At 45.5% G+C, this 19,069-nt stretch overlaps 1 protein-coding gene across 1 annotated transcript; it reads left to right on the forward strand.

The window, feature by feature from the left end:
• The first annotated feature begins 7,608 nt into the window (after nucleotides 1-7,608).
• Nucleotides 7,609-8,718, forward strand: LOC121835416 (beta-1,3-galactosyltransferase 5-like). Its single transcript, XM_042289597.1, has one exon. It carries the CDS (start codon nucleotides 7,609-7,611, stop codon nucleotides 8,716-8,718), a length of 1,110 nt encoding a protein of 369 aa, XP_042145531.1.
• Nucleotides 8,719-19,069: the final 10,351 nt, after the last annotated feature.

Here is a 19,069-nt window from a genome sequence, read left to right on the forward strand (position 1 = left end):
TTCAACGCCTCGTTCAAACGCCTCAATCATTCTTTCTTTTCTTTTTCTTTCTCTCTCTCTCTCTCTTTCCTCTCTATTTCTCCCATTCCCCAAAAGCTAGGTAGCGACTTGCCCCTGTACCTGGAGGCCCACATTTCTCCTAGCTCCCCCCCCCCTCCCGACACCCCACAATAAACAAACAAACAAACAAACGGTGGCCATCTGTATTTTATATTAAGAAACTGCAATTTGCCGTAACTGAATGGGAAAAGTTTGAGGTCTAATAACATTCTTAACCTGCAATATATCAGTACGGAAGTTCTGGAAAATGTAATATCGAAGGATGCTTCATAATTTAATGTCTCGTAATTTTGATTAGTTGTCATGATTCCGCTTTTATAGACCAATCCATTTAGCGCTGTCTGGGCGGCACCATTTTGTTCGACAGGAGCGCCCTCTCCATACATCCGGGAAATTCAGCGGGTTCGGCGGGGTAAAACGAAAGAGAGGGCACGTGCCCGACTCCGCTAGCAGATGACAAAACGGGAGGTTGCCATTCTCCATCGTTGGGCTGTATCGGCGGGCTGTACGGAACATCGAACACTCGCTCGTGGCTGCCGTTGTGAAGTGGTTCGCGTTCTTAGAATAGTTATGGCTACTCCAAAATCAGCCTAGAGCTCTCTGTTGTTCTACTTCGGTAAATGATCAACTGACATATCTTTTTTCCGTTACTTAAATAGCAGTTGAGTCAGCCGGCAGTACTACCCTCAACTACTGCGTGTATCGCGGCAGGAGAGCACGTTTTTATTTATTATTTCAGACATCCACTCATGGTCGCTAAAGGCCTACACTAATACGAACTTTGTATAGTAAAAAAAGCTACAGCCACCGGATTCACTTTTCGCCGGAGAGACCGGCCAGTCTGACACAGTTTTCCCTTTTTTTTTATTTGCACGCAGATAACAGCGCAATTGGACTCGGTTAGTCTTTTGTATCTAGCATAGTAATACACGATAACTGGCATACCAAAATCTGCGCATCTGCGCTTGAAATTCCCAAATGACGCGATTTTAAACAGAGTTTGTACGCCAGCCGGATGCTAGGTACTGCCCACTCGGCGGAGCAGACGACATTCGGGCGAGAGGGGGGGAGGGCATTTTTTTTCTCTTTTTACCGTCTCTGCTATGACCCTAATGCTGACAGTTCGCTGTCATGCATTGCGCATTGTTTCGTACAGTCACCTCAGTCATGGATTTCTTATTTTTGTGCTTATTAGTTAGCAAATGATGCTTAAAAGGTAACTGCAAAGAAAAAAAAAAGTTTTTTTTAAACAGTTTATTTAGGACAAGCATGTCACAAAACAAATCTTCTGCGAAAAAAACAAATTTTTTCTTGGAATATTTACGCCGCAGGACGTAATTTAGTCGGAGTCACAACTTTTGCACATTTGAAACTCCTGCTCTTTCGACGCGCGCGGAATGGCTGCTATACGTCACTCCGTGACGTATAGCAGTATGCTTGCAGCCTCGCAGCACATATCGTCAAACGCGGCCCGTAAGCCACGTGACACCCAACGAGCAGTAGGACACCCGCCTCCATACTACAGGCTCTCTACTACCTATTTTTAGTCTTTCCCGGCGAATGGAACGGCCTAAGCAGAGCCCTGCGCGCCAAACATCAGAGGCCATGGTCGTTTAGACGGAAAGTGTTTCTTCTGCCAGAATATGGCGACATTGTTACTCAGTGTAGATGAGGCATTTAGTCAGTGCAGTACGACTCTTAGCCTGGGATCTTGAACGCGCATCGCGTTGCAGTGATACGCGAACCCACGCCGGAACGATGCTCGACCAGATGAAACCGGGTCGGGATGAGGATAGACCACCGTGGGATAGACCGATCTCACTGATCGTTCGGCGCATGCGTTACGCCACCATAACTTTAGTTCACGGGATGCAGACAGCCGTGAATGCGAGGGCTCGTGCCGTCTCGTGCTCCACAAGTGCAGAGCTCCAGCAAGGTTATCGCACGTGCAGAAAGACTAAAGTTCCCCTGATGCATTGCGGTAGCGGTGGCGTAGTCAAACTGGCTGGTGAGATCGGTATATTGAAACCAGGATTTCTGGGTTCTGCAGCGCGAGCTTTCGCTCCACGAGCTGAAGCTTGGGGTACGAGGCGAGACACCGTGGCGCCGGGAAAGTATTGGAAAAAATCGAAGAAGACAGTCACGAGCGCGGAATCTGCTTTTGTTTTTGCTCTGGAGTTCTTAAAATATCGTGTTTCTGTCTTTGCGTTAACTGTAGGACCAGGTGGCCCCGTTTTGCGACTACGAATAATACGAAGAGCGAGCATTTGTGCGACCATCCCGCCGGCGGCTGCGTCCTTCTTCCGGCCGCCTCTAGCTTCGAGAGGATCATGGCAGATCGGTGAGTTCGCGCTCGTAGTGTTTCGAACGCCTACTTCGTGTTCCATGTGTCGTGTAGCGAAAAACCCAAGCGCGATATCGAGTGCCCAGTGTCATCGAGTGACTTTCTTTCTGTAGTGAAGCATATGGAGCACTTCTCAAAGTGGGCTTCGACCCTGCACGCACAGCTAAAGCACGACCGAAGGCAACTAGCTTGTGTTGGAGGCACCTGAAAGATACAGCCCTGCGCTTGATCTTCTGTCAGTGATTCCCTTTAAGAAATTTGGAGCTTCTTTAAAACTCTGAATTTCCTGCAATGTAGCGGAACAGCCAATACCACGAAATAACCTCATATAGATTTTGGAGAAATGAAATATTGGTTATGGAAGATATTTAGGCCAACGTCGGTTTAGGCGTTATAGACTTGTTCAAGAAAAGCCGCTAAGGTTAGACTGATTCGGTTTGTGCAGGTGAGTTATACGGCCAAGGGGACACCTAATAGGGAGCTAACGATAGGTCGGCTAATAAACTAAAATCTGTTCATTAACTTATTTATTTCTGCTGCCCGATTGACTCCATTGGATTGAACATCTATCTGAAAAAATGTAGACCGCGCGACGTTTTCAGTGCGAATGCAACTTCGCTACTTCTTTGCCTTTTACTTGGAAAGGCTAGCAACCTGTGTCGAAAATTACCACTTGCGTTAATACCCCAACTAAGCTGAACTGCCACTATACTTTCCTCGCACGTACGTCACACGATTACGTCGTCAAACCTGTGTTTAAACAATTAGCGCCGATCACGAGATGCCGCAGTTATCGGGACTTAAACTCGTTCGGAGGCGAGCACGATCGTACGGCATCTCCGACCCAGGGGTCACACCACGGGTTCTGTCTGTTTTTTTCATAATCCACCTTCAGCGACTGGGCAACCAGGGCCCGCGCGAGTTTGTTTTCGCGTACACAACGTGTATTACCTAGCTTTTTCGAACAAGCGAAGACTCGTCTACCGTCCCTTTTGCCCGAGTCCCTCTAGAGTGACAAACAGAAAAAAACGACAGCTACAAGCCTGAAACCAGGGTCTTTCGCGATTTGACAGGCTTGGTAGAATAAGGGAGGCTATGCTCAAATACGAGCATCATGCACGCGAGAGTATCTTTGACAGGTTTGCAATCACTCGTGCTTACTTCACGAGCACCGAGCGACTGAACGCCTGCCAAAGGTACCATCGCGGGCATGCTGTATGTGTTTGAGGCTTGTTGTTGTCCTTTGTTTCTGTTTGTCGCTCTAGTGGAACTCGAGTTACTGGCTGCTTGAACTTTGGCGATCCATTCGTCTCTCAACTGCCGGGCATTCGAAAAGCTATGAAACCCGACATTGTTGTTTCTAGTGTTGCTGTTGCTGCAGACAGGGACGAAACACGTGAAAACCGTCATAACGGCGGAGCGAAATAATTTTTTTTTGACGGAACAACAGTGCCAACGCCTTACGCGCAAGGCTGTTTGTCAGCCAGATCTTCACTGCATCTCCGCCCGGGACCGCACCAGCCCAATGCACAGAGACTAAGCTGTCACAATGCATCGTGGCAGCGGTGGCGTAGATAAACTGGCTGGTGAGATCGGTCTATTGCTACGTATCCCGACGATCGTTTCGTCGGCATGCCCCGTTAGGGAAGTTTAGAGTCACAGAAAAGGGATATCCGGCCGGGTATTACGCAATTTACAAGACGTATTTCATAGCGGCGAGCGACGGTACTTTTTTATCTCAGTTTATGTTCGTGCACGTATTTGCATCGGCTTTGTCCGTTCGTGATGTAAATGCCCCTTTGCCTTTCGTTTCATCAAGCTATTTCCACGCTTCGAGCGCACCTTCGCGTGAACACCCCAAAAATAGAATTCTGGGAATCTCTGCAGCCTCCAGGGGATCTCTTGTACGAGGAACAAGCTTACAAGCAAGGAGCACCACATGTAGTTCTGCTGCATGCACAATAAGGACAAACAGACGGGATGCATCGCGTATTTGCAGGTGTCCATCTCCGCAATTTTTAAGGTTACATGTTGTTGCCTTGTTCTTGTCAGTATTTGACGTATAGCATAAGTTAAAGGGATGACTCTCCCAAGTAAAAAAGCATTGGTACATGCAATCAGTGTTCGACATAACCTCTGTTAAAGGGGCCCTGCAATCATATTTAAGCATCTACATTTTTTTGCGGTTTCCACGTCTCTTGGGGTTCGGGCAAGCCAGCGGGCATGGAGAGAGTAACTAAATATCAGTGCGTCATATTTTTACCGGACGACGCGGAAACCTCCTCCCCCGATGAGGGCGACACGCGGTACCGAAAGGGCGCAAAATGTGACGTCTTTGGTCATGGGCTTACTACTGGTCAGAGCCGCTAAAAGCTTCTTTTTAGTTGAAATACAAAATATAAGTGGCGCGAACCGTTTCATTTATTTATAAAAGTAGTTTTTGTTCAGTATTTAAGATAAAAAAAAGAAACGAATGCAGTTCATAAAGTACGGAAGCAAGAAATGACCCGTCAACATACCCGCCACCAAGTGGTGGAAAAGGCGGTGCATACTATAGTCAGTTACAGGTTAAGAAGGTAGCGGCAAATGCCCCTCAAAGGGAATCAGATATCCCTCCGCCACCTCCGCATCCAATAGCGTCCCGCCGTTTCCGTGACGTCGCGGCCAACGCGCGAGGAGTGTCTTGCCTTTCTGTACATATTTGCTTTATCTTTCGACTTTGACTTAGCATTGTGGAAGCCACGAGAGGGAGATTAGAGTTCTCCCCCACCGACGGAAACAAATGCAACTTTCGGGGATTAGCTTCCCCCCCGATGGATACAAAGGCTGCTTTCAGGGGCTCGGTTCCCTCTCCGATGAATACAAAGGTCGCTTTCTTAAAAAGTGGGATCGGAGACAAGTGGGAATCCATTGAAGCGGAACAGGGAGCGTTTCCAGTGAACTCTTGTTTCGACTGCGGAGAGATTTGAAACGGGCGCATCACACTTGTGGGAGGAGCTTCTCCTACCTGCTTGACTTGTAACCGACTATAGAAAGGAGTAGTGGGATCAGTCGCCGACACGGAAAGGTCCCGGATGTACGCGGCGGCGCTGCGGTCATATCGGCAGGAGGACCCGACCGGCTCCGACCGTTCCGAAGGCCTTCGGCAAGAAGCTTGGTCTTGCGGTTTGGCCGTTTCACGGTATATGGCAGCGGAAAGTAGCTCCCGTTCTTAACAGATCTTTCCCCCGTGTTTGCTGTCGTTTGTGGCCAATGAAGTGTCATGCCGAATTAGTATTTAATCACGCAGCAAATGCAATGAGAGCCGCTCTGGCTGCCCACTGCATACAGCTTATCCAGAACACGCTTTAATGGCGCCCTCTCGCGCCGTCAACACGGAGTGCGGCAGCCGTGAGCGCTCGATGAGCTCAATACTTCTCCTCTAGTTCACGGTCACTCTCAAGCAACCAAGGACGTCATGAGGGAGGTTATTTTTTTTTTGCTTGTTTTTGTAATTTTAATTTGCTTATAACTTTTAAAATAAAGGGAATTACGAGAAAATAAAAGTTTTACTAAGTTACTACGTTCAGTGCGCTCAGGTTCGGTGCAAATTAAAATTTAGTAAAAAAATTCAGTGCAGGGCCCCTTTAAAGGGGCCCTGCAATCATATTTAGGCGTCTCCCTTTTTTGTGGTTTCCAGGTCTCTTGGGGTTCGGGCAAGCCAGCGAGCATGGAGATAGTAACTAAATATCAGTGCGTCATATTTTAACCGGACGACGCGGAAACCTCCTCCACCTACGAGGGCGACCCGCGTTGGCGAAAGCGCGCGATATCTGACGTCTTTGGTCCTGGGCTTGCTACTGGTCAGAACCGCTAAAATCTTTTTTTTTAGTCGAGATACAAAATATAAGTGTCGCGAACCGTTTCAAATATCTATGAAAGTAGTTTTTGTTCGGTATATGAGATCAGAAAAGAAACAAATGCAGTTTATAAAGTACGGAAACAAGAAATGACCCGTCGACATACCCACCACCAAGCGGCGGAAAAAACTGCGCATACTAGAAAGGGCTGGTGCGATGAGGCGCCGACGAACAACGTGCGTAGAAAGGTCCCGGATGTACGCGGCGGCGCTGCGGTCGAGGATCCGACCGGTTCCGAGCGTTCCCAAGGCTTTCGGCGCCGACTTTGCTGGCGATTTTGCCATTTGGCGGTATGGCAGCGCGAAGTGGCTCCCGTTCTGAACTGATATTTACGCCGTGTTTGCTGTCGTTTGTGGCCAATGAAGTGTTATGCCGAATTAGTCTTTAATCGTGCTGCAAATGCAATGCGAGCCGCCCTGAACGCCCGCTTCATACAGCCTATCCAACACGTGCTTTAGTGGCGCCCTCTCGAGCCGTCGACACGGAGTGCGGCAGCCGTGAGCGCTCGATAAGCTCACTATCCCTCTAGTTCACGGCCGCTCAAGCCAGGACCTACTACGTCATGAAGGGGGTTATTTTTTGCTTGTTTTTGTAATTCTAATTTGCCTATAACTTTTAAACTAAAGCAAAATTTGAGAAAAGAAAAGTTTCATTATGGTTCTACGTTCAGTGCGCTCAGGATCGGTGCAAATTAAAAATCAGTCAAAAAGTTGTTGCAGGGCCCCTTTAAGGCTGTATGAAGCAGGTGTCAAGCGACAAACAGTCTTCAAAAAGGCTGTCTGCCTTACTTTCGTAGCCTCGTTATCTACACCCTTTTTCCACTCTTCAAAAGTGTAGGGTGTACCATGCAGCAGCACCCTATTTTACCATTAATAAGGGTGTACTACTCAAAATTAAGGGTGCTGAAAGTGTGCAGCCATGGGTGTAAGCATAAGAAAACACGCATTTTGCGCCCTAAGGCTGGAGTTTCACTGGAACGAGAAACAAAAAGAGCCGACACTGACAGACCTCAGACACAAGCAGAATGCAGGCAATGTCATCCTTGGCCACTCTGGCAGGCTTGCAATCACTTGTGCAGTACGAGTGATTGCAAGCCTGCCGGAGATGCCGTCGTGCGCACCCGGCACATGTTTGGGGTGTGTTAGTGTTGCTTGTGTCTGTTTGTTGCTCTAATGGATGTAGACCATAGGGGGTGTGAATGTTCTTGGTGTGTTTGTGTTAACAAGTAGTAATTCTCTGATACAGTGAGGAGAGCATGATTAGGATCACTCTCTCCGAGTCGACGAAGGTCCGTTTCAACGATGCATGCCTGATTCATTTTCTAGGCCCGAGAGCAGTGGACCTCTACCGCTGCTGTTTTACTGTAAGCGTCATTCGACTATGCTGGCTATCTTGGGCTTGCTGACGCTCCCTTCGCTGGTACCAAGATCTGTACACTACGCCGTCAAGCTGATCGACTACGAGTGGTTTGCACCACAGCGGACGTTCCCTGCTCCACCCTGGAGCGGCCCTCAGGGAGCGTACAACCTGTCTGCGCTCGACCAACGCCGGGATCGGAGGACACTGATAGACCAGAATGACTTCCACTATATAGTCAACAGCGACCGCTGCAAGGCACCTCTGGATGATCTCTTCCTCGTCGTGTTCGTGCACTCGGCGCCGGCGCACTGGGACAGGCGGCGCACCATCCGCGAGACCTGGGGCAACGCGAGTGTCCTGCGGGCCGTCACCGCAGAGAAGATGGCGCTAGTGTTCATGGTTGGCCGTCCGGACGACGCGCGCGAGCTCAAGACGCTTGCGCTCGAGGGTAGCATTCACGGCGATCTGGTCATGGGGGACTTCGCGGACAGTTACCGCAACCTGACATATAAGCACGTGATGGGGCTTAAGTGGGTGACCTACTTCTGCCGGAACGCGCGGTACGTGCTCAAGACGGACGACGACGTGTTTATGGACTTGTTTCAGCTGACGTCGTACCTGCGGTCCGTGTTTGGCGCGCTGGCGCCCCCCAAACTGATGGCGTGCCTTTTGATTCGGCGGGCCGTCGTCAAGCGTAGCTATCGCAGCAAGTGGAGGGTAAGCTTCGGCGAGTACCGCGGCCGTCGCTACCCGCCGTACTGCTTGGGGTTCGGGGTTGTGATGTCGCCCGACGTGGTCTTCGACCTGTATCGCGCGTCGGTCGGGACGCCATACTTCTGGATTGACGACGTTTTCGTCACGGGGATCCTCGCACGGCGGATCGGGCTCACGCACGTAGACATCGCGGACCACCTTGGGGGAAGCGGCAACGAAGCACTCGCCTGGCTGGGACAGGCGCCGCAAGAACCGCCTCCCTTCATGGGACTCCGGGATCTGGACACCGAGTTTATATACCGTTTGTGGAACAGGACTCGCTGCTACGCACTGCATTTGTAGTAGATATGTGCGGGGGAAGGGCTCCGTTGTTTCCGGGACACGGGCTGTAGTCGATTTGTGGGATCTGGCAGTTTCAAGGTGTGCGGGCAGTCTATTTCTAATTCTATTTTTTATTGTTTTATGTATTATCATTTACATTTTGGAACCAATAAGCTGTGTTGTGGAAGAGGGCCTGCGAGTGTGCACGCTTACTCCAACGTACTGCATTAATTTTTTTTATCATATTTTATTCCTTTTGCTGCATTCATTTTTCCGTTTTTTTTTCATAATTTCTTCCTCTTCTTCTAGGTATTGTTTTTTTCTCATTCGCATACTCCTAGATAGGTATACTTCTCTACTTGGTCTATTAAAATGTCTTGAATGTTCAGTGGGTCCCCCCTATCATGGTTATAACTTATAAATAGGGCTCCGTGTTTACGGATAAATCCGAAAAACACCCGCCGGTAAAATTTTTGTCAATTCGGATTTAACCGATTATTTCCGAATTGCTATGTGCCCATGCCACCCCCCCCCCCCCCCCCCCCCAGCAAAAAAGAAAAAAAGAACGTTTTTTTTTGTTTTGTTTTTTAATTTGAGTCGGACAGGATCAATCGTACTGGGAAAATTACGTCGTAATTATCTTTGAAGCCTCGGACCGTTGTCAAAAGGGGGTCTTACGGCTTGTCTCGTCGAGGTTGGTTCAGGGAAACAGGTCATCGTACCATTCGTGTCACGACAAAAGCCACTCTTTTGGTTTCCAGTTTGGGCCACGAGATTTGGGAGTTAGAGAAAGGAGAGGTTATGTTTGTGGGGGTAACAGCGAAAGCTATGCACCATAGAGATTGTATGAGATAGGGAAGAGGCGCAGTTGAAACTTCTCTACTACGTCCGTAACCACTCCACCTCCCGCGGCCGCGGGATAGATTGATGGGTTGACTACGAGCTTCCTTGCGGCTACCTCCGGCAGTTTATTGATTTTAAGGTATCGACGGTTATCGAAGCAACAATTGTGTGCGACTTTTGTAGTAGGACAAATTAGTATTGCCAGTGACACCAACGCCAAATTGAACTGAAGAAATCTTAATTGATACAAGCGCGTTTTATTTTTTTCTGGCATACGTTTGCATCCGGTTATTATTTATGATTTTTTAATAGGAAACACAGCAAAAGTAATGTCCGAATTTCAGAGAATCGGGGATATACGAAATATAAACTCCGATAAACACCGAATTTTCACTAAAAATAAACTCCGAGAAACACCCTTCGAATTTCACGAAAATTAAACTCCGAAAACACGGAGCCCTAGTTATAAACCATTATTCCTGACTTGTCGCTACTGATTTTCAGTTCCAGAGAGTCACCTTCCTCTTCACAGATCTTAATCAGCTTCTGTAGACTATCCCGGCGATCAACTAACAGCACAATGTCGTCTGCGTAGAACATTCCTGTTATTACGTGGTTTACTTCTTCCCCTCTCTCCATATATGGCACATCACAACCTAAATTGCAGTCTTCTGTTTTTTTTTTTCATTCTATTCAGGAATATCTCAAAAAGCAGGGCGAAAACGGACAACCCTGCGTGAGTTCCTTTTTTTTTTTATTGCTGCCGATAAAACCCTAATCAAATGTGCATCTGAATCATACTCTCTAAGCTGTAGCCAGAGTTTTTCCGAACTCACATTGTCGTACGCCCGTTTGCTGTTGAGAAAGGCTCTCCATAAAGATGTTTTCTCATCTGTGCCACCGTTTCTTTTTAGCTTTCCTTTTCAAGCGTCGGAGAAATTAAATGAAAAGATAAATGCAAATTGTAGTACCGCGATGCAGCGAAAAACATGTTGGTAAATCTACATCGGCTAATAAAGTTCCTCGATGTATTGTTATTACAATTTGATTTAAGGAAGTTTGCGCTCCGGTAAAAACCAAAGCTTCGTCCGCTAAACACGAATTTTTTGGGCTTTACGCAGTGGCGTCATCCTGTGATCGTTCTAGCTAAACTTCACGTCGCACTGATTCATGGGTTCGTGCAGCGTTGTATTAATCCGCCTCGAGCGATTCACTGCGGCCAGTGGTATGGTTCACTTATATACAACGGTCAATGATGTGCACTTTGGAGGCATGTCTTTTTCTACTTTCACTGGGTCTGTATTCTATCGCACAAGCAACTGCAATGGTGACAAAAGCAGTGCCGCAAGCGTGCGACCTTGGAACGTTCATTTTCAAAGCAAATTCACATACAAACAAAAGCATTCGGCAGATCCAAGCTCGCGTGCCTGTGCGCTGCCCTCAAAATATTGCTATTTTTTTTTTTTTTTTACATTATGCGAGACCGAAGCCAAAGCTATAAGCACGAGCATGTTGCCCTGAACGATGCGTGCACTGCACGAGGGTGCGTTCTTGGCAGATGCCCGGAAGTCTGACTTGTCACCAGTGTTGGCGGTAGAGCGTTACAAGTAATGGAGTTACCGTTATGGCGTCGCGCTAACGTGGTAACGTACTCGTTACTTTTTCAAAACGGCAACGGCTAACGTACTTACACTACTTATCTCAAGCAACGGGTAGCGTAGTTACGTTACTTGTTACTCCTTCTTTCAAATACTTAACAGAAGCTGCACTATATTTTTTCGTGTTTATGTACTTCGTTTTACCTTGAGTCCAGACGCATCCGACGTTATGAGCTGATGGCACCAATCAGAGAGCGTTAAAAGGGCACCACCTTGGTGCTCCTCCTGTTTCTGTACGTGCTCTATCATCGCTGAACCAATCATAAACAAAAAAGCGCCCAGTGACTTGCGCTTTTGACGCTGCTTCATTGAGTCCATTAGCTCGTAGCGTCGGCTGCGTCTGAGTTTAGTGTGAAGCGAAGTATAAGCGCCAAGTCATTAATTTTTGGACTCATGCCACATACCTTCAAAATGTTGCCTTTAACCCTCTAAGTGCGGGTTTTCTATTCCGACCCGGCAATCTCCCTGAGCCGTTTTTTTTTGTTTCACTGTACGAACAAATTTAATTTGGGCACAATGAGCAGGGGTGTGACATCTGAGCTAATTTGATACAAACCCAATTTTCTGCGCCTAGTTGCGCCAAAAACGTGAAATCGGTCAGAATTGCGCCACACTGCGCCAAAGTTATTCAAAAACTAAAAAAAAAGTTTGCGGCGACGCTAGATTTAGCGGTAAACGAGAGCTTGGTTAGCAACATTCAATCTCGTCGCAGTAAAGTACACGGCACGGGTACAGGGTGGCGCAAGCAACCGCCGGATTCGAAGATTTCAGCTGTAGTACCCTTATATACCTATGATACGTGGTCGTTTCCCAATCTTCGTGCTACTTTCCGCTGTCATTTCTAACTGCATGCTAACGGTGCGCTGTCACGCGGTCTTGCTGTTTGGCCGCAGGAGGTACGACGCACAGGCTATCAAGATGAGCAAACCTGAGTATTTCTTTCGTTTTGAGAGTAAGCCTTTTCTTAAAAGTGCTATTGAGCGCCTCCATTGTGTAATTGTTCATTCATGTCCCTAATCTCGTCAAAATGGACGGCGCCGTCGCCGTGAATACTTTCGGTTATCACACGTGCTCCCATTGCGTGAGCAATCGAGTGAATCGATAACACAACCGTATTTAGCGTGCATGTAATGCTCATAGTTTTTCTACCAATTCGCTATTTACCTTGTGACAGGCAGGGAGTAAACTGAAAACCCGAAACGAGTATACCCGGGCGCGGCAGAGAGTATTTAGGAAAGCGCGGCCGAGTATACTCGGGCGCGGCACTCAAAGGGTTAGAAGGTTAAAATTAATCAAACATTTCATTTTGGTCATGTTAGACCATATTTGGGTGGTTTTATTTGAAATCGAACACGCTTGTCGGGGTGGGTCTTTCGATTTTTTTTTTGAAAAAATATATGTAATTGCCCCATTTCTGAAAAGAACAAAACGGCTTTTCACAATTTTTTAAAAAGATATTTCGCTTCACAAAAAATTATTGAGTGGAGCAGGGTGAAAATCTGTTTTTTACTCCGTGATTTTTCTACTGAGTTCTGTACTCTGGTATGAATACGGGAAGCATACAAAACTCACAGTAATTTTTTGTACTCTTGTATGTTATTTGGACTATTTTTTAGTTCAAAGGAAAATACTTTTGTAGTTTTGTTTATTGAGGTAAAAAATGTCAAACATCATCTTTTTGACAATACGGTGACATCTTCAGAGCCTTGTAACTCATGAGTTATTATATTTATCACTTATTAAATACTATGCGGGTGTAGCCCTAACATGGGCTATCGACGGGCATAAGTTTTGTTTATTTTATTTTCACTGAAGTTTTTTATGTGGGTGGTTTCATTTGAAATCGAACACGCTTGTCGGGGTGGGTCTTTTGATTTTTTTTGAAAAATATATGTAATTGCCCCATTTCTGGAAAGAACAAAACCGCTTTCCAAAATGGTTTAAAAAAATATTTCGCTTCACAAAAAATTATTGAGCGGAGCAGGGTGAAAATCTGTTTTTTACTCCGTGATTTTTCTAACCAGTTCTGTACGCTGATATGAATACGGGAAGCATACAAAACTCACACTAATTTTTTGTGCTCTTGCATGTTATTTGGAATATGTTTTAGTTCAAAGGAAAATACTTTTGTAGTTTTGTTTATTGAGGTAAGAAATGCCAAACATTGTCTCTTTGACAATCTGGTGACATCTTCAGAGCCTTGTAACTCATGAGCTATTATATTTGCCACTTATTGAATACTATGCGGGTGTAGCCCTATACATGGGCTATCTACGGGCATAAGTTTTGTTTATTTATTTTTACTGAATTTTTTATATAAATTTTGAAATATCGTCGAAAATGAAATTAACCGATATTTTGAACTCACTTTATCAGAAAAGGCCATTTTTTATTTCGTTCAATTTTTTTATTATTGCTGCCGATCATATGAACTTTCAATTGGCTTGATGTGATTTCCCCCTTTTTTGTTGTATCTTCTCTAGAAGTGATCAAAATCGCCCCCACGAGACAATGCGGTGACAACTTCAGAGCCTTGTAACTCATGAGTTATTATATTTGTCGCTTACCAAATACCATGCGGGTGTAGCCCTACACATGGAATATCGACGGGCAAAAGTTTAGTTTATTTTATTTTCACTGAACTTTGTACCGCAGCGGTCGGATGCACCCGAGAAGTTCAGCAGCGTGGTAAGTCGAGACGGACAGAATGAAAACTGGAGCCAAAGCGAGAACCTGAGACGGTGGCCCTTTTGTTTGAACGAGTGTGTGCAGTTAAAAATAAAAGTATTGGGTTTTGTTCAAGACTGATCGATATCTCTGATGCCAAGAAGCAAGGATTCAAAAATGAAATCAATTGATATTTTCAACCCACTTTATCCAAAAAGGCCATTTATTATTTCGTTCAATTTTTTTTTATTATTGCTGTCGATCATATGAACTTTCAATTGGCTTGATGCGATTTCCCCCTTTTCTTGTTGTATTTTCTCAAGAAGTGATCGAAATCGCTCCCACGTTCTCTGAACGGCCAAACGCAGTTTCCGCAGGTCGGCTTCGCTGCAAAGACTATACTGCTTATTTGTGTGTTCAAATGCAGCGGGTAAATTAATTTCGATTGAGAACACTCGTGCTTGGCTACATTGTATTTTATTAATTTTTAATGATGGCAACTGACATTCCTTAGTCTGATATTTAGCGGTGCAGCGGATGTTCCATTATCCGATGTTTAAAGCCAGGGCACAGAGGGCGGAGAAAACCGAACGAGCTCTACATGTAGCCAGACCGGGGTCATATACCTGTACAATCTTTGCATTAAGCTCGGTGCGACAAAGTGGAGAAACTAAAAGTCTGCAGAGACATTAAGTGACTGCTTTCGCTGCCTTCTGTGCATGTGGGAATTCCTTGCTTCTTGGCATCAGAGATATCGTTCAGTCTTGAACAAAACCCAATACTTTTATTTTTAACTGCACACACTCGTTCAAACAAAAGGGCCGCCGTCTCAGGTTCTCGCTTTGGCTCCAGTTTTCGTTCTGTCCGTCTTGACTTACCACGCTGTGGTAAGTCGAGACGGACCACGCGACAAATATAATAAGTCATGAGTTACAAGGCTCTGAAGTTTATTTATTTATTTATTACATGTTACCCCCGCAGTGCCAAGAGGCATTATTGCAGGGGAGGGGGGGAGGTGTGAGAGTACATGTGCACAAGAATTACAGTCGTCAAATACAGAAACACATGGAAAAAAAACAAGTTCGCAAAAAACAATTATGTTACAAAATTATAACACTTTAACAATCCACAATGGTATTAAGCTTTAGCCACCAATATAATTTTCTGTACAAGTAAAGGTAAGAAGACAAAGCACGGTGTTACAGACCAAGCATTCTGAATACACATTCACAAAGAGAAAATTCACTTTCCTTATTCCCAGCTATCACGTGACAGTTGATCAAAAAAATTATCAAACGATGGAATTGAAATAGTTTCCTCTGGCAATTCGTTCCATTGTTTAATGGTTTTAGGGAAAACTGAGATTTTGAATATAATTGTCCTAGCTGAAAATTCTCTAATTTTTTTTTGGAATGATCTAATCTGCGTGACACAAAGTGTGGCAGTTCAATGAATTTAGTTTTATTTAGTCCAGTTTGATCATGGTAAATCCTATGTAAAAATATTAAACGCAGGCGGCGTCGTCTGGAGTTCAGAGGTTCCCAGTCTAGGTGACGTTTTAGGGCAGTAACACTTTGTTTGAAATTGTAATTTTTTGTAACGAACCTAGCAGCTTTGCTCTCGATTTGTTCAATTTTCTCTTCTAGATAGCGTTCTTTAGGGTCCCAGAGCACGCAAGCGTATTCTAAGATAGGCCTCACATTAGAAAGAAAAAGGGTGTTTTTTTAAATTGGAAGGACAATCGCGAAAATTCCTCCTCAAGAAATTTAGCACACGGTTAGCTTTAACTGTCACGTAGTCTACATGCGCGCTTCACGATAGGTTTTCCGAAAACTGAACACCTAAATATTTCACTTTGTCCACCTTTTGTAGTGGGGCACCATCAATTGAATAGCTAAAAGAAACAGGTTGTCGTTTTCTGGTAAATGTTATATGATTGCATTTCGGAATATTTAAATTCATTTTCGATATTTCGCACCCCCGCAGGGGGCACCTGTGAAAGCAGGTGTTTGGAGAGTGGCGTCTCCACGGACCCCGAGCCCCGCAGGGGGCACCTGCACCTTAGGTGCTAGGTGCTTGGTGAGTAGCGTCACCACGAACCCCAGCCACGTGGGCCACCATACCCGCACGCAGGGGGCACCTACTTTAGTAGGTGCTTGGTGAGTGGCGTCACTACGAACCCCGAGCCATGTGGGTTCGCCCACCCACGTCTGGCTGTGCGTGGCGTACCCGTGTCCGGGGAAAGGGGGACCCTGGTGGTTGAGCCAAGCCCGGGGTATATTTGGACCCTTCGGGGCCCCCCGGGCGAGGCAATACACTGCTTCGGCCCCTGCTTCTCCTAGACGGGTGTCCTGGCTTGGCCCGACCAGGATGATTCAGTCAGTCGCCTTTCTCCACCTCTCCTTTCTATACCTTTCTTCTTCTTCTCCTCTTCCTTCTTATTTCACCTTCTTTGGCGGCAAGGGCTAACCTTGGGTGGTGACAGGCACCCTCGTCCAGATCCACACTTGGGTATAGTTTCCCGGCAGCACTGTTAGCGTAACGTCTCCAGCCGAGCCCTTCTTGTTATGGCGCGTTACCTAACCCCTTGTTGGGCTCGGTGGTGGGCGGTGCACCGCGGATTCTGAACATTCTTTGCCCTCCTATGGCGCCCCACCCCTCCAAACCCCGTTGAGGGCAAGCCTCTAAAAGGCGTTGTCTTGAACCCAAGACCATTGAAAAAGAATCTAAAGAAGAAGCCTTTACAAAGTTTTTTGTCATTCATTCGCTGGATGAACAGAAACCAGTTGCAAAACTCTCACCCTTTGTTGTAGCTAAAGTTCTTGAGCACCTTGTAGGGTTCTCCTATAAGGCTAAGAAGCTCCACTGTGGAGACCTCCTTGTGGAGGTAGAAACAAAAAAAAAAACCAAAGTGAAACACTCTCTAAGATGACCAACATTGTTGACTTGAAAGTGTCGGTGAGCCCTCACCGTACACTTAACACCATTCGTGGTGTCCTCTCTGAGGATGACTTCCTTCATACCAGTGAGGAGGAACTTCTTTGACGATTTGGAAGAGGTTACTCTAAAAATGGCACACCTGAAAGTCATCAATATCGAAGAATTTAAATGATACCTTATCAATTGGTAGACATATTTCCACAAGTGTATTGTATCAGTTAAAGAGTACTTTGAAGATGCCTGAAATTTAAGAGTGTAAAATTCAATCCACGATTTTAAACAACTACATTCTGTTTCTTTTTTTTGTTTTCTTTTTTTGTAGTCCCCTTTTTGTGTGCACTTAAAGAGCATACCTAAGAAATAACTTGTATGATTAGAAATCAACGCTAAAAGTGGCTTTATAATATCGAACATAAAAATGAACGCCCACGACTGTCATCTGCAAGCAAACTGACCAAGTCTCAAAAGTGATCCTCTGGCTGCAAGATCTACATTCATCTGAAACCTGGATATTATCAGCATACACGTACAGTTATGCAATAACGATTATAATAAAAATAGCAATAAATTATTCGAGATTTTATAACCTACGGAAGTGAATATGCTTGATTTTATTTAGCGGAGATGAAGCAGTCTAGAGAATACGTGTTCTTTAGTCTGTTTTTTTTCTGTCGATACTTCGATTGCACGATTATTTAAAAAGAAACACAACATTCTTGAAAAAAAAGCGAAGTTTTAATGGAGGCATTAGAAAAATGACGTATCTTAGTTTGTTTTCTTCATCTTAACAGTAGGAGCGTGGTTGTTTGGGCGAGTTGGTTTAACATCTTTTATAATCTTGTGCGCAACAAAGACGAGGACAAAAGCAGAGAAGAGGACACAACAAGGCGCAACTTTCAACTGAATTTTATTGAAAAACGTGTTCTGGTATATATAGTCACCACCATCGTCACAATGACAACAAAACGACAAAAGTAAAGGAAAAACAAAGGAAAGACACCATCAAAGAGCATAACTGGGAAACAACACTATCTTGTTCTCAGGAAAAACAATTCCTTCTCCGATAATGCAATCCACGGCATAGCAACACACGTATCTCTTAAATGACCAATGTGCTCGGCTTCTATGATTTCGCGTGTTACCGCTGACTTGCATTTCCCAATTTTTACGCTTTCATCCAACAGTGGGGTACAACCGCATGTCCTGGAATGCAAGTCAAGAAAGCTACCGTTCTTTTTTTGCACGTTGTTATTGTGCTCCCGTAGCCGATCATTTAGGCAGCGCCCCGTCTGCCCGACGTAGTGCCTGCCACAGGACAACGGAATGCGATAAACCACGCCATCTGTACAGTCGACAAATTTCGTTTTGTGCTTTTTTTCACATCCGTGTTTGGCACGCACACGAGGCTTTAATAGTTTGCACAGGTCCATGAGCTTATTGGGCGCAGAAAACACTACCTTTACATTTGTTGGCATTGCTACTTTCTTTAAATTGTGCGACACTCGGTGTATATACGGTATCACAACAAATTTTCCTTTTTGTCTTACCGGCCGGCTCCCATTGCTTTCCACGAGCCAGCACTTTCTTAGAAGGCCTTCCTCGACCGCAACAAGAATGTGTTTAGGATACCCAGTTGCGAGCAAGCGTTTTGCGCTTGCTCGCAGCTGCGTATCTTAAACACGTTCTTGTGTCCTTTTCTCTGCTTTAGTCCTCGTCTTTGTTGCGCGCAAGATTATATAAGTAGGAGCGCCGTAATCGCCAATTAAAATTCGACGTAGCACAGCCAGCATTAGAGCGTAAAAGCGGAGAAACAACATGCAAAAGTGACGACATCGGTGGGGTCAGATGAGCCTTTCTGGAAAACTAAGCTGGCTCCGGGATGCAACCGATGACGTCACGATGCTTTGAACCGATAACAGGCGGCAGAGAGAGGTCAGCTGCATGGCCCGCAGCAATCGATGCGAGTAGTTTTCACCATATTGGCGGTTTACGTTTCTTCGTGGCCAAGTTAAGTTAAAAAGCGATAGTAGCCCGATCCTTACTCCGATTTCTTGAAAAGTGCTTCAGCTTCGTTTTAAGGGATGTTTTGTCCGAAGAGGCTCGATGCAGGTGCTTTTGCTTCTTTTATATTTTTAGACATGCTGCTGGATCTTTGTTAAGAGCTCAGGCAGGTGTGGGTTGGGACAAATTATTGGAGAGGCAAAAAAAATACACTTTTGAATATGAAATATACCTACATTTGGTACAGCTGCAATTCACATACC

The sequence above is a fragment of the Ixodes scapularis genome, unplaced genomic scaffold (assembly GCF_016920785.2).
Source record: "Ixodes scapularis isolate PalLabHiFi unplaced genomic scaffold, ASM1692078v2 PGA_scaffold13__105_contigs__length_92229423, whole genome shotgun sequence".
Taxonomy (NCBI): domain Eukaryota; kingdom Metazoa; phylum Arthropoda; class Arachnida; order Ixodida; family Ixodidae; genus Ixodes; species Ixodes scapularis.